Source organism: Cottoperca gobio, chromosome 9 (genome assembly GCF_900634415.1).
Source record: "Cottoperca gobio chromosome 9, fCotGob3.1, whole genome shotgun sequence".
Taxonomy (NCBI): domain Eukaryota; kingdom Metazoa; phylum Chordata; class Actinopteri; order Perciformes; family Bovichtidae; genus Cottoperca; species Cottoperca gobio.
The window spans coordinates 5,567,126-5,591,253 of NC_041363.1; the positions used below are offsets into that span (position 1 = coordinate 5,567,126).

At 43.4% G+C, this 24,128-nt stretch overlaps 1 protein-coding gene across 1 annotated transcript in view; it reads left to right on the top strand.

Annotated features, from left to right (window-relative positions):
* Positions 1 to 2,069: 2,069 nt before the first annotated feature.
* Positions 2,070 to 24,128, top strand: part of dtx1 (deltex 1, E3 ubiquitin ligase) — a 37,767-nt gene continuing 15,708 nt past the window's right edge. Inside the window, exons 1-3 of the mRNA XM_029440185.1 lie at positions 2,070 to 2,508; positions 2,902 to 3,557; positions 22,918 to 23,665. Coding sequence (XP_029296045.1) covers positions 3,299 to 3,557; positions 22,918 to 23,665 — 1,007 coding nt within the window. The 5' untranslated portion in view covers positions 2,070 to 2,508; positions 2,902 to 3,298. The remainder of the gene's footprint in view (positions 2,509 to 2,901; positions 3,558 to 22,917; positions 23,666 to 24,128) is intronic.

Consider the following 24,128-nt stretch of genomic DNA (forward strand, 5'->3'; position numbering starts at 1 on the left):
TTGATATATATTGATATATATATATATATATTGATATATATATATATATATTGATATATATATATATTGATATATATTGATATATATATATTAATATACACATATTTTGATATTGATATATCAATATATAGACTATATCTATTTGTAAGATAATAAAGCTCATTCAGTTGCAGGTAAAACAAAGAAATGTCACAAGATCGCCACTTACAACATTATTAAATTGCCACTTGATCACAACAGCCCGTTGATTTCGCATATCTTGTGCCGTTTACCGCAACAACAACAAAAAAGTGAACATATTGCATTATACAAATGTAAACATACCAATTACGTTGGGATATTTTAAGAACATTTCATTCATACAATGCAAATAACCAGGAGCGCTGGAAAACTAGAATCCACAGCAGCTTCCACAAAGCTGAACGCTCGCTCGTGTTTACTGAGAGGAGTTTCCTGCAGAAGTGTTCTTACAGCAAAAGGCCACACGATGGTGCTCTTCTCCAGACAATTGAAGGGTTAGAGTCGTAGTCTCTCTCAAAGTCACCAATTCATGAGTATTTTTCTTTGTTGCACAAACCAAACGATGGTTCCTTTGATTGTGCATCTGTTGTTGAGATATGAAGCTGTCATGTGAGCCTGTCTGATTAAGCCCAATTAAAAGCATACTTTGGATTTGAACAAAGGATTTTATTCTATACAGTTCTGATGTATGTTTTACTCCTCCCGACATATCTTCAATAAGTCAGACTGAACTAAGATCTCGCCCTTAAAATCCGCTGGAAAAATACAACATCACTAATACTTTTATTTAGTAAATAAACATTTCAAATATGAATGGTATTTTTTTTCTATGCGTTGTGATGATCAATAGAAAGTTGCAATATGTTTAATTTCCATATGAATAGACAGGACAGAAAAAATGTTGCATGTTGCAAATGCAATTTATTTATTTATTACATGTAATTAGCATTTATCTAGTGCACTTTTAAAACATGTCTGGAGCTACAGATAGAAGTAATGTTGTGCATAGATACATAAAAACCTGTAGATTAAATGCAACTTTTTTGACATAATGAAGAGGATGATGAAGAGATCCAGAAATTCCTTTTATTTTTCTATCCATTGCAGGCACATATTTTGGCAGCAGATGGGACTGTTGTACCATTTAGCAGGATTTGACAGGATTCAACTGGAGGCAGACTTGACATCAGTTAGACACGTGCGAAATTTCTGCAAAATGTGTTATTACAAGCAACTCAGACATTAGACAAAAGCATCCTTACACTTACAAGGCCAGTAAACAATCCAACCAAATCATCTGAATACAAAACAATGATCACATTGTAAGACTAGAAACTCAGTTACTGATTTGAGAAAAGACACATTGCTCCTCCATACAACCGTCATCATCTGATACCAATAGAGCCATGAAGTTTGATTTGATATTAGATTATCCTCTAACACATATTTAATAGATTTGATCAACAATGTTTGGACATATGAACCGGATGCTGACTATAACAGCTGTCTTCAAAAAACATCTGCGACAATTCTAACCTCACATTTATCACAGTCACTTTGGAAAACATACAAGCAAAGCTATTGCGTTACAATCTAAAGCCAGCACTGTTCATTTGACATGTTTTATGGTTTCTGGAAGTAACAGCACTTAACTCGTAAAATCAACCAGACGTACCACAAACTGTCTAAGATGCAGAAAGCATATTTTAGATGTTCTGCAGTGCTGTGATCAATTATGTTTGTCATGTTGCTTTCTTTATCAAACCTCACTATCACAATACCCTGACTCAAGTCATTGTAGTATGTGCACAATTAAACAAATCAGTAGTAATGCTAGATGCTTCATCTATGCTATCCCCAACATGTTAATAGCCTACAGTAACCAGCAGGAAACCTCGTCCTCTTGTATGCATCACTCTGTTCTCAGTGAAATCAAACGTCAACAGGGGTTTTATTCTGAAACCAGATACCGGAAGTTGTACAATTTTGTTTTGATGTAAATGACACTTTGGGTGATTTTCAACATACAGGTGCGCCAGGACATTTGTGCGTAATTTTCGGGCGGGCATAAAATGCATGTTTGCTGTGTGCATACATGCTGTTTGTCGCTCCAAACAGACATGCGCGTGTACAGCGAAATGGCTCTGCACCTCACACACTGAAAACCGTGCAACTGGGGCATGCATTCACTTTAACACAGCGGACCAACAAGCTGGTGTAGTCTGTAGCAGATCCGCGGGAATACAACGACGTTTTGGGTTTCTGAAATAACATTGGATTACTGGAGCTGCAGGACGGGGGTTTGAAGGAGGACTTCAGTTTTAAGGATACGGGAAAACGTACAAATCATAGATGTGAAAAGGCAGGTGCGTTTCGAGATTTTGCACCTCGGTTTTTTTTCTTCTTTTGCGATCTGATTTTCGGCCGGAGCCTATGAAATGCAGCCTCTACCTGACAGATGTGTGGGACCACAACTGCAGCCCACAGGTCTGTATCACCAGAATCAATTCGTGCGTGTTGTGCTTACCATGATAATAAATCATAGAAGCAACAGAGAACAGATTTCTGTGTGAAACATGTCTGAGTGATATTCTGTCTGCTAAAATGATGATAGCATCTGGTTATGCACACTGCTCTGTCCCCTCTACACAAATCTGATGACAATCACAATTATTTTTTCTGCTGAAACAGCTGATCTACCATTTCTTTGTCACTGCACTTTAAGTAAACACAATTGCCAAGAGGTACAATCCACTAATGGGACTATAGCACAGAACTGGCTCGGTTTGTGAAACAGTGCCTGACTGTTAAGAAATAACTCGTAGGATAGATCACAGCATCTGTTTACCAGTGTGTTCCTGCTCTTTGTCTTTTGTTTAGAGAGCATCTCCTGTCTACCTGCTGCTGATCTGCTGTGGTCGGCTGTGAAGGATTGAGACTGCCAGCTGCACATCATCATCACCATCATCATCACCATCATCATCATCATCATCAACGTGTGCCACTTCTAACACGACAAGACACAAGAAGACAGAGGCTGCTTTTGGCTGATCAAAGAGCCAGCAGTCACAAAGCACCTGTAGACCATGACTCCAGCAGAGCTGCTCGCGTGAAAGCAGCATGAGATAGTCAAGGAGTACCATACTATTAGCTGATTCAAGCTTTTTCTGTTTGGCGGTGATGAAAATGTTCCCGTGTGTCAGTTGACTGACAGGGTTGCAGTGCTGTTCTAGCCGGGACATAGCCAGCAGCTGAAGCGCAGACACCCACAAAGGAGATGGCTCGTCCAGGATCAGGGTTGCTGGTGCCCGTCAACGGGCTGGGGTACCCTCCCCAGAACCTGGCCAGGGTGGTGGTCTGGGAGTGGCTGAACGAACATGGCCGCTGGAGGCCGTACAGTGCAGCGGTTTGCCACCATATTGAGAACGTACTGAAGGGGGATGCCCGGGGAACTGCAGTCCTGGGGCAGGTGGATGCCCAGCTCTCTCCATACATCATCGACCTGCAGTCCATGCACCAGTTTCGACAGGACACAGGTGAGACACATGACAGTTTCATGTCTATGTACACAGGTGTAAGAACTGATGATAAACACAACAGTTACCAATACATTATGGGGTTCAACCGGTAGTTCTAACGTCAGAAATGGGTTCAATTAATGAATTATGTGTGGCTGTCCTCACCACAAATAAAGTCATATTATTTATACACTGGGACTGATTTTAAAACGGAGCCAGCCTTGATGTGGTTGCTGCACAAATCTTATGTAACTTTCAGGAGAATAAATGAATCCTGAATGTCCCGTCTGCTTTGATACTCATGTAGATGAAGCCACAGGTTGTGCTTAGAGGCGTTGCAACAAACGGCACACAAAGATGACAAATGGAGCAAAGATTTATTAATTCAGGAGTGTCTTTATGCGGCTGCTGGAATGCCATGACCTTCCCAAAGGTCACCGTGTTGGAGGAGATGTGCATTCAGCTTTTGCTCAGCACAACACTTCTCACTCTTCTCAGCTGTGTTGTCATTCAGATGTAACAATGGCAATCACAACAGTGGCTGGTGATAAAGTTACTGTATAGGAGACCGTGCTCTTTAAATACCAATTCACTTTATTTTAGTTCACTCCACACGATGGAAAGAATATACAGTACATGGAAGTATCTCGTTATATATTAGATATCGAAGCCATATTCCACTATGCTATGAGTAGCTAATCCAAAAGGTTTTATGTGAAACCTCTAGAGCGAGGGATCAGTCACCTCTGGACGTACTCTGCTAATAGTAGTGTATTAATAGTCGTAATAATATGTCACTTTAGAGTAACATCCACTCCGCACAGCCTTTGTGTGGTTGACTGTAATTCCCCCTGATGACTGCTACCTTTTTTTAAGACCAGATGTTTGTACACTGTGCTCCACCGAGAGTCAACACACACTCTCTGTGTTCATCTGTGTGTGTGTGTGTGTGTGTGTGTGCATTCACCTTCCAGTGTTTTGAAGCGATGATATGGGGGAGGCTTTAGACATCTGTAGGATGCAGCCATGGACAGATCTCAGCTGCCTGAATTATTCTTCACGTGTGATTTAGTTACACATCACTGTGTTGGAGTCAGTTCTAAATCAAGATGGTGAGATGTGTGTGAGGTGGCCTCGGGACAGGTCGGGTCTACAATAAAAAGCACAATGTGTCATCACCTCATCATTAATCCAGTAAAGCTCTCACTGTAAGTAATAAACAAGTCTCTTATTTGAAGGCTTTATGTAACATTAGTGCATCACCAGAGGCACAGGGACATACACACGGGAAGTACCTCACTGTGCATGTATCTGCATCATCTCAACATTTATTAATTTGCAGTTCTTCATTTACATTTGCGTTAAAAGGTATTTGTGGATTTAGTTGGCAGTGTTATTCAGAATGCAGAATAATGAGGAATACATTCGTAAATGTTCTTGGATTCATTGTCAGTCTAATGATTTTAGATCAACATGTAGTGAAATGCTTCTCTAAATGGTTCAAATCTGCAGAAATAACCACAACTGTAATAAGTTGTAGTCATGTATGTGCTTTCTTGTTACACTGCGTGTGTGTTTTTATAAAAAACCCCAACTGCAGATGGGCGTCGCAAACTAGCTCAGGCTATAAACTCTGTGGTCTATGGCTCTGGGCGAAGCCGCGTACTTGCCCCTTATAAAAATATATATGGACATTAAAGTAATGTTTTTTTAAGAAATGATTAATGGACTGTTTTTAACTTTTTTATTCAAAAAAACATGTCATTATCCTGTTCTGATATCACTTATGACGCCATGTTTGGATTGATTCATGCTGTACATACAGGAAACTTTATTACACACTGTGTTGACATATTTAAAAGGGAGTTTTTGAACATTTTATTATTACATCAGAAAAATCCCAACATGTAGACACCAGACATGTATTATGTTTTCTTTGATCCATAAAATATATATATATATATATATATATATATATATATATATATAAACAAAGGGCTACATAAAGAAATGTAAACAAGGAGGGAAGGCATTGAAAAGGCCTGGAGCCTCATATGAAAAGTATATTGATTACTTAATGTATTGACTATATGCAGAATATAGCAGCGTTTTTTTTTTATTGTTTATGAAGAAACAATGTTCTTTATTTTTTTGAATATATATTTTTTGAATATGGTCAGCTGCAGTATTTCTGCATGGCTGTCAGGAGGGTTGTAGGTGTCTTCCACTCCGATAGAACATAACACAGAGCAGCAAGTATGTCTGGGGTTGACTGGCTGCGAGATGAGCCACTGAGCCGTTTGTCAGCCATTACCACGGCGCGGGGACTCGGCCTGACGTTTATCGGCCCTCATTGTGCCGTTTGGTGTGTTACATTCCCCCTCGGCTGGGATAAACCTGTCACAGCATTGCCTGACGGACAGCAGCCCGGACACCCGCTGCCTCCTCGTCCTCCTCTTTCCTCCTGCTCCGCACGCTCTGTTCCTGTCCCCAAACACGAGCAAACCTCCACCAGGCCGCAGCCATCGATCCAAGCTCCCTTGATGCCTAACCTCCAGGCTGTAGTGATGTTGCAGCGCCGCTTACACAAAGTGCATCAGTGACTTTGTTTTAATGTGGATTGTGATGCATATGCTTAACATCAGATGTTTGCTATATCTCTAGCGCAGCAGGTCACCCGCAGCCAGTTGCTCTGCTGCAGGCTCATAGAGTGTCCCTGTGGGGGAAACCCCATTTTGTCGCCGAGCCAGCGATTTCGTCCTCTGAGGCTGTTTTTTTGGCAAGAGCTGGAAAGACTGTCGAGTGTGCTTGGTGTCCCCTGACTGTGTGTATAAGTCCTTGGTTCTGTACATCTGTGAGTTTGCTGATGATGGTGTGCTCTGCCCACTGGCAGCTGTGGTGTTTGTGTCCTGTCCCTGCAGGCTGTGTGGGGGTGCCCTGCTCCCCATGTGGGTTTGGGAGGAGCTCCTGTGGGTGGGAACCAGGCAGACGTACTCCAACTAATGAGATGGCAGCAGCTATAGTTTATCTCCATGGCTCCCTTTAATCAGAGTGTCATGACGACAACGCACGCACCACAGGCGATGCGGCAGGGCTCTCTGTGTTTAGGTGGCTTTCAAAAACACAGGGCATGAGTTTCATAATACAACTACTGAAGAACACCAGTCTCTGGCGAAATCCTGAACCCAGTGCTTTATATATATATACAGTATGACTGAAGGCTTAGAGGTGTGTGTGTGTGTGTGTGTGTGTGTGTGTGTGTGTGTGTGTGTGTGTGTGTGTGTGTGTGTGTGTGTGTGTGTGTGTGTGTGTGGATGAATTTCTGGCTGAAAGCAGGGAGAGGATTGGCTCCCAGCCAAGGAGGATCGATCCGTTCTCCTCCCCAGAGGGGCGTTTGAACCTCTAAACACTGCTGTGGACTGATCCCCTTTCACTATACCCACTCCCATAGCAAAACACAAGGGTTTATCTGCCATCTCCATCATATCCCAACACTTGTGGTCTGTCTGATGGATTTCACAATGCCGCACAATCGCTTCTGCCGCCTGGCTTTTAAACATTTACCTCTTCTTCTGTATTTTCTCTTATGATGGAGAAGTGGCACACAGCCGAGAGACCTGCAAGTGCACATTCATGATGACCTATCTTGTTGTTGTGTTTGATTTTAATCACGTATGTGGTGTTGAAGTTACAGAACTTGTTTTGAAGGTGAGTTTTGACAGACCATTAGCACAGCTGGACCCATGCAAGAGAGAAAGCAGGTCATCAGCAGCTCCTACACGAAACATAAGTTTGTCTAGTGAGAGTCGGTGCTAACGTTAGAGCACCAGATTAAATAGCTTCCATTCGGTTTAGCTTGTACGTTTGTAATTGCGGAGCAGAATACAAGTTTAACAATATGATTGGTCCTCTTAAATGTTGAATGACAGATATTTTGCATCAAAAAATGTCTGACCGGCTCAGCGCCAAACAGACAGACCATACAGGTTGAACTCGTGTATGGTTAATAGTCAATGCTCTGTGGGCTTGTTGAAAAAAAGGGGCCACTGCGGTAGGTTGACTTTTCGTCTCCTAGCAACGTCGGCCCGTAGATGTCAATCAACAGCTGCCCAGGTAAACAACCTCCCTGAGGCTCGTGTAGACGCTTGTTTCACAAATATGTCTTAAAACCTATTTCATCCTCATTTGAAAAAATGGAGAAACGGTATCATCGCATTTCCTCACACAAAACAGTATTTCAGTTCAATTTCAAATCAAAAAGACAGCCTGCAGTGAGCAATGTCTCTCTTGTTTTCTATTCTGTTTGTGTTCCTGGAGCTGCGAGGGCCATTACAGTTGCTTGGTGCTCACTGTTGTGAGATGGCCCATGTGTGACTGCACAGATAACCCCTATCAGCGGCTGTTAGCTGCTGTGTTGCCAGAGCGGGGCTTTGTTTGTTTTGGTTCCACAGGCGTGAGAACCTCCTCTCCTCTGGCCCATTTCCCTCGGCTAACAGCCCTCCCTGACTAATTACATTGAAAAACACCAGAAAACAAAGAGGAGACGGTCATGTTCTCATGTCTGTTTTGTGTTAAGCTGACAAACAACAGTTGCTGTGGTTGTGGTTTGGAGACTGCTTGGAAACTTGCAGAGCACACAGTATGTAACGCTGCAGATTGTCGAAGAGGGCGGTCCTTTTTAGCCATACTTCTTCTAATGTAGTTGAGTATGTAGTAAATGTGTGTGGGAACTGTTTTGGTGCTCTGTGGGAGGAAGCTGTAAAAAGGATTCCTGCTATGTACGTGCTAAAGGTCAGGTGCTGTATGCATCAGCCCTGACTGTGAAATCCCACTTGCGTCAGAAGAAAGCAGAATGAGCGAAGAGTGCAGCCCGAAGGCTCTAAAGTGTACATTTAGAACAGAAACGTCAAGTAGGAAAACAAACGAGACAGAAGTCTACAAGTGGAGCACATGTGCACCAATCGGCAGCACTGTGAGGTTTGATGACACACGGGCTTCGACATTGTAGGACTGCTGTTTGAGATTTCAACTGGTTGTAGATCCTAAGAAGCGACGTGTTCAGTATAATGGACAGATGCTTCGGTACCAAGTCGATGGCAAAATTCTTCGTTTTGTAATTAGCATAATTAGTCAGCGAAGGTCGTTAACAGTATCAAAATGGTGCTGAGCCAAGTCAGTGCTAAGGTGTCACTGGACACAGGGGTCCATTATGGCCCAAACCTGCTGGCTGAATTCCACTTGGATGTCGGCAGGAAGGAGATTGGAGCGGCTCTGTGGAGAGGGAGGAGGAGGGAGTTGACAGAGGTGAAGAGAGAAGGGGAACAGAGGGAGAGGTGGAGTGTTTTCCTGATGGAAAGTGACAGTCAGTGAGGAGGGAGGGATAATAACACTGAAAAGACCCTCAGCTGTGCACATTCCCCTCGCTCTTTCACTCTCGCACACGTACAGCTTTTGTCTCGGTGCTGTGAAGTCTCCCATCCAGAGCCTCAAAGTGCTGCTGTTCTGCTTTTTATTTCATCTGTCCATGTTGTTGTGATTTATCTAACTGAATATTTTGTTTATAGAATATAAAGAACAGATGCCTGTCACAAGCTACCAGAGTCCAAAGTCTATTTAAATGGTCTGATGAGCAGCCAACTTCTTTGTTCTTTGTTTATATCGACACAAACTGGTTTTAATTTAAGTGGGAAGAAAACAAGCAGCAGCAAAATAACACATTTAAAAAAGTATTTAGGGCTGCAACTAAAAGTTATTTGCATTATTGTCAATTATTATCACATTTAGTCCATTTGACCTCTTGATATTACTTCTTTTGTTCAATACACAGAAATATTCAATAAATAGATCCGAACATTTTAGCAGCTGGTAAATGCAAATGTTTGGCTATTTTTCTTGATAAAGTTTTTGGGGAAATGAATCTTCTGTGCATTCATTAATCCCATAATTATTTCAGAACAATACTTAATAAATACTTAGTTTCATTCCAAAGCATCAGTCAGTCTTCTCTCTCTTGATCCCGGCTGTAGTGCTCTGCTCTGTCCACATCCTTACTACAGTGATGAGCAGGCTTCTGCCACCTCCGGCGTTGATAGCAGAAGCGTCTCCACATTTCCTTTTTAACTTCTGATCCAGCGAGTCACCACTTTTAACTTGTAAAGTGGATGTCAGACTCTTTTCTAAGGGAAGCAGCTTTAAAGCTGCTCTCTGCGCCGCTTCCTTATCAGGCCGGTCTGGGAGGTCGGTCAGATCGTAGGCTGTCGTCTGCCTCAGCCTATCAGCCTGCTGCTGCTCCAATTAGAATGAGGCATCATCCCTTAACCGTTGGAGTAAACCAGCCTCCGTCTCCTGGTTACGTGTTACGTACGTTATGTATTGACAGAACTCTTTTTGAAATGTGTCTTACCATCTAAGATGTCACACTCCTCTACCACTAGTGATTTTCTTGTATTGAAAAAAAAAAGCTTTACAGTACACAAACATCTGTATTCAAACCAGATGTGTGTGTGTGTGTGTGTGTGTGTGTGTGTGTGTGTGTGTGTGTGTGTGTGTGTGTGTGTGTGTGTGTGTGTGCCTTGGTGAAACACAGAGCAGGACTTTTTGTTTTGGTCTCACTCATTTTACAAAAAATGCACCCTTAGCCCACTTTAGCGCAGCGGCAGCATGACAAATCACCAAAGCTAAAATTGGGATGGCTTTCTCACAAAGCATCTTTGTGGTAAGACGGTCGTCTTTGTTCCAGTGTAAGCTCCTGTAATGGCCAACAAAAAGATCTTCTTAAAGTCTGAACACGCAGGCAGGAGTCTCAGCTCTGCTCTGAGTTACTCAAACACGCTGAGTCAACCACCAAATTCTGTTAAATATCCTTTGATTACATATAGTTTTCCACCCACTATACTTTGTGTCTACAATACAGCTGTATTTATTCCACATAGGGCCATTTTAAAATCAACATGTTTTACACACTGGGCTGGGGAAGTACATGTTCTGCTTGGAGCCACGCTAGTGTCTCGTTGAAGTTATATATCAAGCACAACTTGCAGACATTCACTGAATCAAGCTTCTCAAATGAGTCATTGTGTCTTGAATATCTTCAAGCACATATTGTGCTTTTGGAATTTGGCCATGTTTCCCTGTTTTCCACGACGGGCCATCGTATGGAGCCAGGGTAGGGGGCCAAATGTGCTGATGGTTTGTTGCAGTTATCGGGTTTTTGTACGGAGTTGCTCGCGTTCTGAATGCGCAGTCGCCTGCTGTCCGGTCTAATGGAAATGAGAGGAAGAATTACTGCGACAAGGCACAACACATGCATGCCCATCCTACTTTTCAGCCAAACAAAAACAATCACTTATTTTGATTGTTTGCTGCTCAGCAGAATATCAATGCGAGTCTCTCTTTCTCTCACCCTCTCCTCCTTTCTCTGTGTCACCTGTAAGTGCTTCTAAATCATGGATCCTGGTGAGAGTCCAAATCCTGTGACTGGTCAGTGTGAGGAACGTCCTGCAACCTCCACTGTTGCTCCTCAAAGGAGCTGTTGACACACACACCGTCACTTTTTGAGATATTTGCATTATTAATGAGAGCTTGCATTTGATTTCTATCGCTGGTGCCTCAAGGTGTTTCTCTTAAAACTCCGACTTCAATGGTAACTGCGTCTTCTCTATTCTTTCCTTTTGCATGGATGCATTCATTCAGACATTTGTCCATACAAAGGGAATAAACAACAATGTGTTTTAGGTTGAAATGTTCGTTGTTTAAGGCTAATTAGTTACTGCTTCACAATTAATAAAACAAAAAGAGCGTCACACTTACCAGGGATATTTTCACCAGGAAACTTGATACTTAGAACATAATTAGTATTCCAGGAAAATGCTTAGCAAGAAATAATTGGAGGAGAGTAAGTAAATATAAAGCATGAGCTGCAATAAAGCGCACTATGGAGGTGACTACTTACACATGAGGTGAATAAAGTTTCCTCCCCATCAACACGTCTTCATTTGTGGTACAGTCAACATTGCCGCTCGTGGAGTCCTCAGATCTCGCTAAAGTAAAGGTAACAGTCATAATAACACTTTGCAGGTTTCACGAAGGCATGTGCTACATTTCAATGAAAGCTTGAAAGCTAACGGGGGACATGTAGCAAGCTGAAGAAGGTGGGAAGGACAGTCTTCACCGCAGACTGTGGTCTTTGCTTTGTCTCACAGCTCAGCTGCTGTCATGTGACCAGGATACAGCAGTCAGATCAGATGCAGACTGCAAAAGAAACATTAACTTGAGTAATCCTTTCCATGAGAATGTGCATTCAATATGTGAGAATTAGCAGCTCTGGGAAATGTTGCAATAAGTGATAAATAAATAAATAAAAATAATAATAATTCTGAAATATCCCTTCCAGACATTAAACGGTCGGCTTGGCATTACTTTGTGTCAAAGTTTTAAAATTAAATGTACTACTTCTCATAAGCTATGAATATGCAGATGCATTTCTAACGTTTGACTGCTGGACACGAGATGTCTCCTACTCGTCCTTAATGTATGTGCGCTGGAGGTTTCAAGTTTCCACATAATGTATATTATGACACGACATATTCCACAAGTTGCATATCGGACCAGTGTTGCCTCAGAACTGTCATCTTGTGCAGTTAGTACAGGAGTTAAAACTTACAGTGAGCACAGACGAACGTTCCTTAGTGTTCAGTAACAATAAGAAGAAGAAGAAGAGTGGAGGAGGACGAGAAGTAAGAAACATTCTTGACAAGCGGTTTGAAAGCACCACACACAAAAAGTAACAACACTTCAAATTCTCAAACTACAGTAGCACGGTCCAAACGTTCCAGACTGGGACCGCTTCTTTGAAGCAGCTCTTTTGTCTTTGGGTGTTGTATCAGCCCAGTAGGCCCTCTCCCACCCACCCCGTATGAGTGCAAAACATAAATTGAATTTCAAAGTTGACCCTCGTCTGTTCTAGAGAGTAATTAAGCCTTCCCAGAAAGTCCTTTAATAATTTATTCACCATAGTTCCATATACATTATGTATGTTTCTTGCAGCTGTTGGAGCCTCGAGCTTGAACTGATTCTACCCCGTGAACAACATTTCATTATGATGCAATGTCAGAGTGACAAAAAGTAGCATAACCAATATCATTCATATTTCCTCTTGGACCGCAACAGAACCGGTGACGTCTGAAAAGTGGAGTTCACAGCCTTTGACCCTCAAAGTCAATGTAGGGCCGTCACACCTCCTGTAGGCTTCGATAGAGCCCGTCGGACTCGTGCTCAGGCTTTAAGCTCGATAAAAGCTTTTAGCGATCCAACAGCAACTTTCCAACAAGGACGCGACCCTGATTGTATTCCAGCCCCTGACATTTAGCCTCCGTTCCTCTTAATGGACTTATTTAGTAAGAGTGCACATCAAACAAATAGAGCAGTAACACATAATTGAGCTCTTACTTGTAAGGGACATGTAATATCTCTGTATAACGTAGTATGAACACACAGGAGATGTGATTACACTTGTGATTCAGCAGGGAAATGGTAAAAACTCCCTCGGGGAAAGTAGAACACACTTGTGTTGGTTACAATGTATGGATGAGACGTTTATCTCCCTGCAGGGCGGTCGGACGCCCTCTGACCTCTCTCACACCGTGTCCACTTAACTGCTGATCAAAGCAGACCAGTGTAGTCTGGCACAGAGACAGTTCGCTGTAATGTAGCCAGACGTTTCCTCTGATAAGACCCGACTGTGTCTGACAGTCATGAAGTAGGTTATAAAAGCCTGCCTCAGCAAACTCATTTACTGCATGCTGCTCATCTCAATGAGTCAGACTCCTTTTATTTGTCAAATGTAATATTCAGAGCTGTTTTTCTCCTCTAGGTGCCTCCCACGAACCGCTTTGATGTTGTGATGTATGTTGTTTTTATATCTTTTGGTATATTTTTCAGAATATAAGATCAAATCCACATATTTTGTGTATGATGAGTATATAATATCCACACAACCATCTGTATGGAAGCGACCGCACAATAAGAGACGAGGTGGTGATCATGCAGAAAACTAAATTAACTTTGCAACAACACATTATGTAATAACACCGCATTATGTAGTCATCTGCAATTTGTAATAAACAGCTTGGACGCAATATGTAATACATTTCCCCGCATTTTTTAATAACATATGTTAAGAACTTTATTGATCCCTCACTGGGGAAATGCAATTATAGCAGCTCGAGAGTCACAGAAGCAAAGAGCTTTAATAAAATGTAATCATAAATTATTACACATTGCAAATGTTATTACAACATGTGGGAGTTGCTTTCTTTAAAAATAAAAATGTAAAAATAAATGCATTATGAAATGAACAACCAAAATGGATGTCTTCACCTGTACACATTTCATATTTCTGTCTTTTAAAAATAACTTTGAGTCTGTGTGATTCACACTTTAATGCATTAAACACACATTGTTGTTATAATGTTGCAACATTTATGAATGAAGACATCCGTTTTGGTTGGTTTTATTACATATGATCACAAAATCCGGGCGTTTATTACATAATCTGTTACAGACCTTATGCTGCCGTCTAATGAGCTCTATGTTCAGTGACGGTGCATTACACACACACGGCACCTCATCCAGTGTGATGGATTCATGATGCAGTCGTGTAGCAGTTAGCACTGCATGTATGTGTGGCAGAGGTCACCTCATGAAGAACCGCGTGAGCTATTCCTCAAAGTCTCCTCTGACGTGGGACGGACATCAATCAGCTTTCCGCTGAGCAGGCAAAAGGGTTCCACTGATGTACCGTCGTGCTGGTGTGACGGCTGACATGAAATATCGTGTTGTCACAGATGAAGAATGTTAACAAAGTCTGAAGTTTGGCAGCTGAAAGTCAGATTCTTGCAGGAGAACCAGTACAAATATAAAGTCTCTCCACTAATTATGGCTACAGTAACCATGTCATAGATTTATACTTATTATAGTAAAAATGTTCCTGGTTTTAATAGTTGGATACATTTTAATTAAAATTGTTGATCTGATGCACATCTTTCACATTCAAGAACTACTTGTTAGTGTTGAGCAGTACATGTTATGAAGTATTCCTTGGCAGTGCTGTGTTCAAAATGGACTGCTGCCAGAATAAGAAAGCTCTGTAGCACTCAGGCTTAAGAAGTCGTCCGTTGGCAGCCGTCTGATATGGGAAGAAATGTTAAGTAAAAAGTCTCTGTAGTGCAGGAGGAATAAGCAGGCAAGAATCCCAGGAAATTAGCAAATGTCATAGCTCAGAAGGAATTTGAAATGCTGTCAAAAGCTGCATCAACCCTAATAAGCTGCCACTGTTTTCGGTTTTGTCATCCTGTAAGCCAGATCTTCACTGGAAACATTAACATCGCAGGGTTTTGTTTTTTCTCCATGTGTGAAAGTGACTCCTTTTTGCTAACAAGAAGCCTGTTTTCCTGTAACCCTGACACTTCTCCTTGGCAGTGCTAGCCTGTGGCATGTGTAGCCAAGGCTGTGTGTGTGTGTGTGTGTGTGTGTGTGTGTGTGTGTTATAACAGTGCCTGGAGCTGTGCCTCCTCCTCCCCTGCCCTGGTGACAGCACGGCACGGCGCTGACACACTAACGAGGTATACCTGCTGGACTTGATGAGGCTAGAGTGGTGTGAAGTGGATGCGATTGTGCGGTGAAACATACTTAGGCACACTCATCTATTCAGCGTGTACCCTTTTCTGCTGTTCTCACACACACACTTACACACAAAGTCCCATGTGCATGAAGTGATTACACATACAAAGTGAGTCAGAGAGCATCCTTGGCAGAGCTGAAGCTCCTCAGCTGACGACGGTCACGACATACACCGAGTCAGAAGGTTGTTTCAGGGTGTGTTGCTTCACTGCGGTACAGGAGTTGGCAGGTGGACAGGACTATAACTTCATTTTCTCAAGATATTTCTTTTTTTTATATCCCAGTAACTGCAAACTCTGCACAAGTGCACGGTAACGGGCCAGCTCCCGTGTCCGTGCTGTGGGAGAGTTTTGGCGAGTGGAAGGGGCTGAGGGTGAGGGCGGTTGCAGTGGGAGTTTTTCCTCGCAACTTTTCCTCACCACCACTTTGTCTCGCTGGCAGCGAAACTGTATTAGCGAGGGGCCGGTTTTACTGCAGTGTTCACTTTCTAAGCTCGGGCCAGAAGTGAGACATCCTCTTTTTTTTATTGTTCTTTGGCAGAAAACCTCCACTCATCACATGCCTCCTTCAGTACTCGTTCCCTCCTTACTCACGTAGCGTCTTGTCCCTTCTTTTTTCTCCCTCCTCCCCCTCGCCTGGCCTTTCTCCACCCCCATATCTACGCCCCATCTTTTAGTCTTCTCCCTCCTCCCTGTCTATCTCCATTCCTTCTTCCCTCCATCTTTTCTTCCTTTCTTTTATCGTTTACTCTACCCCTGTCTACCCTCTTCACTCCGTTCCAATCCCTTTCTCTCCACCTTTCCTTCTCCTCCTTCCTTTCCTCCTTCCTCCATCAGCTCCCCCGCTTTTGTTCATCCATCACGGATGCCGACAAAGAGAACGAGGACGCTTAAGGGAATCCAAGTCGCTATTCTCTTGTGCGGCTCATTATAAAGAACTGCATTCTGGGAAAACCAAAGTGTCATCTCGGTATAGAAATTGAGCTTTAATGTGTGATTTTGTGAGAGGGGAGCTGCGATATTGTAACTCATAATGCTGTTAAACCAGCTTAATGCCAGCCTGTCATCCTCATTATTATGGTCTCTGATCTCTGGGTATTTGTTAATGAGCAGATAATACTCTTACAGATCGCTCAGACTTTGATGTGCAGGTATGACAACGCCTTTTTGAGCTGGGGAGCATTACATCCAAAAGCCTCAGTGGTACAAGCGTTAAAATTAAAAGTTCACTTCTTATCATATTCATATGCTGTAGTATCAGATCTTTTTGTGCCAGATGTTTCCTCTCAGTCTGTGATGCCTTTTTAACCGCCCTGCAGTATTCTGTCTCTTCATCATCTCTAATAGCCAGCTTGGGTGTATTGTTTGTGAAGGCCCTTTTTGAGAGATGAAAGTCCCTTTTTTCAAGCTGTGCTCTGGGGTTTATGTGAAAACATCAAACACGCTTCAATTATTTTATTTCCCCCATACTGTAGGACGTATTAGAATATTCATCATGTGTTGACTATGTAGGATATTATGAAGGCTGTATGATGATAATTCATGGTCTGTGCCTTCGCTGATGCTGCTTACAGCCTTGTAGGTCTTTTGTTTGAACACAAGTTGATCAACTGTTAAATGAAAGAAAGAACAGCTCCCGCCGACTGAGAAATCTGAAACTTGTGCGGCAATTCATGTTTTTACAGAGGAAGGCTTGAATGGAAGCCTGTATTCATGTGTGCTAGGACGCTAGGGAGGCGGTGCAGCCAAGATGGATTCATAATACGAAGAAATTATTCAACTTAGTGAAGATTCTGCGTTACAACAGAGCAGGAGGCTGCAATGAAATCTAATCCAGGAAGTCCAGTTTGGGTAACGGTTACATTTGTAGATACGCTAAAATAATACAACGGTTTCTAATACTCACACGCAGGATTCTACAACTCTAGAAATAAATGATTGCAACTATCGTGAGGTATGTGTGCATGCATGTGTTTGATTGGCCAACACAGCGCCTTGTGGGATAACGTCACATTGCAGCAAAAAGTAAAGTGAAAAGTCTGCAGCCACGTTAGCGACTCTGTGAGGCTCAATGCTAATGTTAGCATGCTAGCATGCTTATGTTTTGCAGGTATGATGTTTGCCACGCTCACCGCCTTAGTTTAGCGTGTTAGCATATGGTCATCGGCGTATATGTTGGTCGATAAGGAACAAGAAGTTGCAGCTCAGAAAGGTCATTCAGGAATAGTGTCTCCTCTTTAGAGCACAGACTTTGTAAAATGTTCTGCTATGAATTAAAATAATGTTACAATCCATAGAGCCTTTCTGTTAGCGTTGCAAAACATTAGCTTCTTTTAATGTACACGAGGGTAGCTGGTTACGGTTTTAAGACATGAGAAGTTAAGGGGAAAGGAAAAGTCCACCCTTAGACTACAGTGTTTCTAAGGTTTACGCCGTGATTACATTTTTGATTTTATTATTTCTCCTTCACCTGTCTTCAGAGAAGAACCTCCCTGCTTTATGCAGCTTAAGCAAGATCAGAGACAACATAACAAGCGATATAAAAGGTTTTGTGGTGAAGTGAGAGTAGGGTGAGAACAATGCTGTGGTGGACTGGGCCTTGTTGGATAAATAACAGAAAGCCACTGAAAAGGGAACTGCGCTTCACAGAATTGTGTTTTACACAAGCGTTGGCTGCGCCTCTGTGGCTGGAACCCGAGTAGAAAGGGATGTTCACGTCTCTGCTGTTCTGAATCTCTCTTTGAATGGCTGGTGAGAATTGTTGCAAATTAGTAAGTCTTGAAAGAAGCTCTTCACCTCACTCGAAATTTACATTTTAAGTCTAAATTTGACTGCTCTTACACACAGAGGAGCCAAATTCATAGACACTAAACATGCATTAATAAGACACAAACTCAAAGCTCACAAGGAGACTTAATATGATAAATTGCTATAACAAGGATTTTTTTATATCACATTACAAGAGAGTTTAGAAATACAACAATCAATTGATTAAATGGAAATAAATCTTGGACAGTAATGTTTTGTTGCAGCTCTAACTCCTTCACTCCTCAAAGAGGATTTATGTCTCCGTCTCTTGACTGTCAGAGGTCAGCTCGTTCTCCAGCAGACACCATAGATTAGCTCGCGTTAAATACCTCTCAGACAGCATTGAGCTGTATGATACTGGACCTGTTACTGGCCTCTCTCCTTCTGTAGTTAAAAGGAAAAATGCAACACTGTGTTTTAATAGGCTCGACGCAGCCCCGGGGAAATTGATGAGGCTTGCTAATTATAAGGATATATTATAGAGTTTGATCTGAGTCCGCCGGTCCTCCTCCTTCCTTAACTGCAAGGTGATGTGGGCCCTGATTCAATGACGCAGATTTCTGCTCTCTGTCCAAGTGTTGAGTGCCGTGTGAGAGAGAGCAGGACGGGGTCCAGTGAGTGACAGAGTGGAAAATGTGAAGAATGGCCCAGAGAGACGGTGTTGGTGAGGAGCCAGGAGAGGCTGTGGAGAGCGAGGGGAAAGCTGGCGTCAGCAGCAGATGAGATGAGCGACTGCAGGAGGAGTTGACTCTGGTGACGCTGTGCTCAGGGAAAGGAATAGTAGAAACGTTCACATACAGCCCCCCCCCCCCCCCATCTCCCCACATCCTCCTCTCACTACTCCCAGCCCCAGCAACCGCTTCCATGACAACAAATGCTTTCCTTAGCGTGTCTGTGACAAACAAAGCCTGCATCTCATGCATTAGCAGCTGCTCAGGTATTACTCCTGGTAGCACATCAGGTGCACGTCACCGACTCTTTCCATTACGGGTAATTTCCATCACACTTTCCTGTGCACCACAGAGGTATTAGTGCAAGAAGAACACGCACATCAATAACCTCAGTGACACATTTAGATTGGATTTACTGCTCACTGTGTGGAGTGAAGCAGTTGTTACTCCCTAGATGAGTCCTAACTAGAGGGACGTGCAATGTCCATGCAATATTTTCACATCAGTTGTTTAATTATTTAAATGCAGCGTACAAGAGTAGATAATAATAATCGTATATAGGAAGAAATGTCTTATTAAAGAAGTCTGGAGTTCTGCTTTGAAGCAAAATTGCATATTCAGGTCAGGACACGCTGTGTATCTTTTAAAAATACAATATGGGCATTTATTGCACTGGTTAAGTTCTGATGAAAGCATCCTCCAGACTGAACTACAAAGCATCAGTTCGCCAATCTGCTATCTTTCCCTCCAGCAGGCCTCTGAGGGCAGTCAAGGATGTTACAAGTTAATGTCCTTCCTTTTTTAAAAGAGTGATTCAGAACTTCCTTCACTTACAGAGCAACACAAAAACGATCAAGGTTGGAGACTGGTACGGCATTATATGCCAAAGTTTTACCCTCAGCTAAGATGTGAGAGGGCAGCCAACCCACCTGGCCGTGTGCGACGGTGGGGTTAGAGTCTCACTGCGAGGCCTGACGTAGTTGTACATCACACAGCTCACCCGAGGGGAACAACGCCGGTGTTGGGCAAAGACAACTGGAGGACATCATGGGAGAGAGGACAAGGGAAGTGAGGGGAGGGCAGGAAAGATGGCTGCCTAAAGGCACACAGGGTCACACAGGAAGTGGCCACTCTCGCTTAGTTTCCTGCTCGGAAGAGCGTAAAGGGTCACAGGGACTCAGGCCTGGCATTTTGGCCGAGCAGGTGTGTGTGTATATATACAGCAGTAAATTACAGCAGAAAGGGAGGCAGTGTGCAGAGTTTCAGGCTGTATGTTTTCAAAAGTACTTTCCACATGAGTCCCCAGGCGTCCTGTGTTGTTGTGGCCTCTGCTCTGTCCTCTCAAGGTCCCTGATCAGCAACCTGTACACTCCCTGTGTAGGAATGCTAATATTTTAAAGAATAATTCTGGGTTGTTTGAATTGGGTTTCATTTTGTCCATCATTTCAATTAGTAACAATACTGTTGTACTTGTAAAATGTTGATGTGGAGACGCAGCAACATCTCTAAGAGGAAGTCAAACGGGGGTCGGAGTGGCAAAGTTTTGAAGAAACAACCGGGTTAGCCACACGCAATGTGCTCAGAGACGCTTATCTGAGCATAAAGACTGGAAACGAGCCGCAACAGCCATCTTGGATCTTTAGAAAGAGTCCACCAGCACCTCTAAAAACTCACCTATTAACATGTTATGTCATTTGTTTGATTGGTACAAAAATGTCAAACTGTCCCTTTAACCTACTTAAACCGCAGGCTTGTTTACAACCTGTCCGTTTGACTGACTTCATTTTGGGAATGTTGTTGTGTTATTATAATAACTGAAAATGTCCTTAACCAAGACATTGTTCAGAGATCTTTATCATATGAGCGTTTACCTTTGTGCTCTTTATGCTCGGGTACGACATCCCCAGTTTGCGCTCTGCATGTGTTTAAGTTTGTGTTACAGAGTTTCTGAAAAATAAGTACTTGTTCAAATCTTTTTTTTCATTGTGCAACACATGTATTTTTTTTAGAGGAGAGAGGATTCTTTAAATACTTTCAGAACAGCAGTAAGTCCTGGTAAATTACATTCTAGGTTTGTCAAAAATCGCCGGGTATTTATTTATTTGGGCAAATTGGGTGCTTAGCTCTGTGACTCAAATGTAATAAGTAATACATGAGAGTCCCAAACTGGGGGTATGTCTGTGCGTGTTGAGCAAAGCTCTGTCCTCGCCTCACTTTAACTACAGTGAAGAAATCTGACCAAACACCCATCCCTCCGAGCCCACTGAGCTTCAGCTGAGCACATGTCATGCATCAGACTCCATCAGCACTCTCATGAACAATTACAAGTACTAAAGCTTTCAAAGAGAAATACTATTCATCTCTCGCCACCAAAGTTGAGATCTGTAAATTAATGCCTGGGAATAACACATCTCCACATGTTCAAACATTTCTGAAGATGGTGAAGACTGCGTAAAGCTGCGCCACTATTGGCCTGAAACACGCGGCCATGCTGAAAGTGTCGAACCTAATGCATCCCTCAGGAGCCGCAGGGATAACGGGTTGAGACATGGAGCTAACCTTCCACCGCTGCGCTACAAGTACAGAGGAAATCATTGACTTTAAAGGAAATTAATGAGTGTTTTATTCTGGAATCCATATAGGGAAAGCATTATTATCTTCATTATTATCCGCCAAGAAATCAAGCAAGCGAGCGAGCCGTGAGCAGGCACGGACGCAACTGGCAGAAAAAGTTGTGCATGGCTGACTGAGTGAAGACGTGAGAGACACAGGCAGCTGGCTCACTGAGCAGTCATCTGTGAGCGTGTGTGTGTGAGCGTGTGTGTGTGTGTGTGTGTGTGTGATTCTCAGCAGGCTCCAAATGAAATTAGCCGCCAAGCCGAGTCCTTTAGCAGCAGTCTGCAGCAGAGACTCAAGGTCAGACTTGCTGATTCTGCTGATGGATTTTATTCTCCGCAGCCGGCAGCAGGATGAGGGGTTACCGCTGCCCACCAACCCCTCTACTCATTCCCACATCCATTCATCCTCTGCACACACTCCCAGCCCTCCATTATCACCCTGGTCCTCCCTGGCAGGGGAGTGTGCATTTACCCGTTAAATTAGGTGGGGGAAGGAGTGCCTGGATACCCTTGCGGACGTGCAGCGGGGAGATGGATAGGCTAAGGTGTCCTGATTTCCCGTGTGACTACAGTAATTGTGTTATAATGGAGGTGGGAGCTGAATGGCCATCAGCACAGGGACAGAGGTACAACCCCCTCCTTCCTGTCGCCATACAGACCAGTAGACTGCAGACTTGCACAGAAGGGGATTGTGGGTATGATGTCTGTTCCTGAAAGGCCATTGCGTGCCGTTTGAGACACAGTCAGAGCTTCTTGACGGGGAGGGACTTTCCATTGCGTGTGCACAAGACCCAAGCTTGTTGCAATTTATGTTTGTATCTTGAGCCACTGACTTAATGCTACAGCTACATTCCCTCAGGCAGGTAGAGAAGTGTTACACCTTGTCTCCGTCAGTTGGTCAAAGCGCTGTCTCAACACTTGTTAGCTCACTTGATGACCTTAAAACCCGAAGCAGCATTAAAACTGCATCTTGCCTCAAGCTAATGTCACCAGAGAGTAATCCCATGATGCTTTAGTCTAGTTATCATTTACACAATTATTCGTTTACTTTGTTTAATTGACAAGTATAATGACATCGCAGCACAAGGGAAGAGTTTTAATGCCATGAAAGGTTTAAAAGCAAGCAATGTTCTGCATTTATCAATCTGTACCGGGGAAATATTTGTGTTTCGAACGATTTGGGCAGGGGATGGAAGATACTATCCAGTTGCATTAAAATGTAGGAATTGAGTTTATGGAGCTTGACCCACATTAGAGACTAAATACCCGTTCCTTTTTTTTTTAAATCTGTCTCTTGCGAGTCCCACAACTTTACGGAAGTGACTCAATCGCTGGAGTAAACTTTTAATGAACATTCAAGCAGCTTTGAAACTATTTTCTGCGGCCAAATCAGTTGATGGATCTGAATCTGTTGTGCCAGCAGCAGACGTGTGCAGAATACAGAAAATCTCACCAAAAAAAAACCCAAAATGCCCTGATGATTCTTCTTCTGCACATTAATCGTTGGTGATCTTTTTCTCTCCCCTGCATAGTAGCTGACCGTGACTAATGTTTTTTTGTGATTGTCCTCATTTTTCCTTTCTCTGTCCTTTTTTGCTTTCAGGCACCATGAGACCAGTGCAGAGGAACTTCTACGAGCCGTCGTCTGCCCCGGGGAAAGGGGTGGTGTGGGAGTGGGAGAACGACAACGGCTCTTGGACGCCGTATGACATGGAGATCTGTGTGACCATCCAGAATGCCTACGAGAAGCAGCACCCCTGGCTTGACCTGACCTCTCTGGGCTTCTGCTACCTCATCGACTTCAACAGCATGTGTCAGACCAACAGGCAGAGCCAGCGCAAGCGACGCCTGCGGAGACGCATGGACCTGGCCTACCCACTCATCATGGGTTCCATCCCCAAGTCGCAGTCGTGGCCCGTGGGAGCCAGCTCAGGCCAGCCCTGCTCCTGCCAGCAATGCATCTTGGTCAACAGCACGAGAGCCGCCTCTAATGCGATTCTGGCCTCTCAGCGGCGTAAGCTCTACGGAGGAACCGTGGTCAACCCGGGTGCTACAGGAACCCTCGCTGTAGTGCGGCAGAGCAACACTTTTGCTGGAACCTCCCTCTGGTCTCCGACATCCGCATCCTCGGGCCACAACAACAATAACATAAGTATGGGAGGCGGGCAAGCCAAAGCGGAACAGGTGCAGTTGCCACTGTCCTCTGCCAACTTCCCCTGTTCCCCCGTGATGCCATCGCTTTCATCCGCCCATGGCCACCACGCTCTCACAATCAACGGACAGAACAACCTGAACCGGCCTGGCACCCAGCGCATTTCCATGGGCAGTGCCAGAGGAGCCATCCCACCAGGGTAATGATATTTGCAAACACAATCACTCATTCCCCTTATCTTCTCATTTAGATTTTCCGGCGTCTGCAGTAGCCTGTTACTTGTTATAGCGCCGGCATATTGCTCGGATTTGGTTGAATTTGCAGTTCAGCTGAGGCAATGGGAGGATACGATCTCGGCTTCACAAAGCTTCAGCCTGCATGTGTCGGGCGTACTTTCTCTGCTGATTCATGACGACTTTCGTTAACGTGCTGATCAATGGAGCTGCATAAAAAGCTTTGGGTCCGGTTGATTTTGTTGAGGAAGAACTCTTCTCTTTATGTGTGTCTGCGATGGAGACAGCTCCACAATGAGCTTATGTTGGCTCCAATAGGCGTGAAATACTGCAGCTCTTCTGGATCATTCTGTTGCCTCTGCTCTGACCAAATGTGTTACTATCACTCCACGCTGTGGTTGTTGTGTCTTGGGATGTGAAAGGATCTGA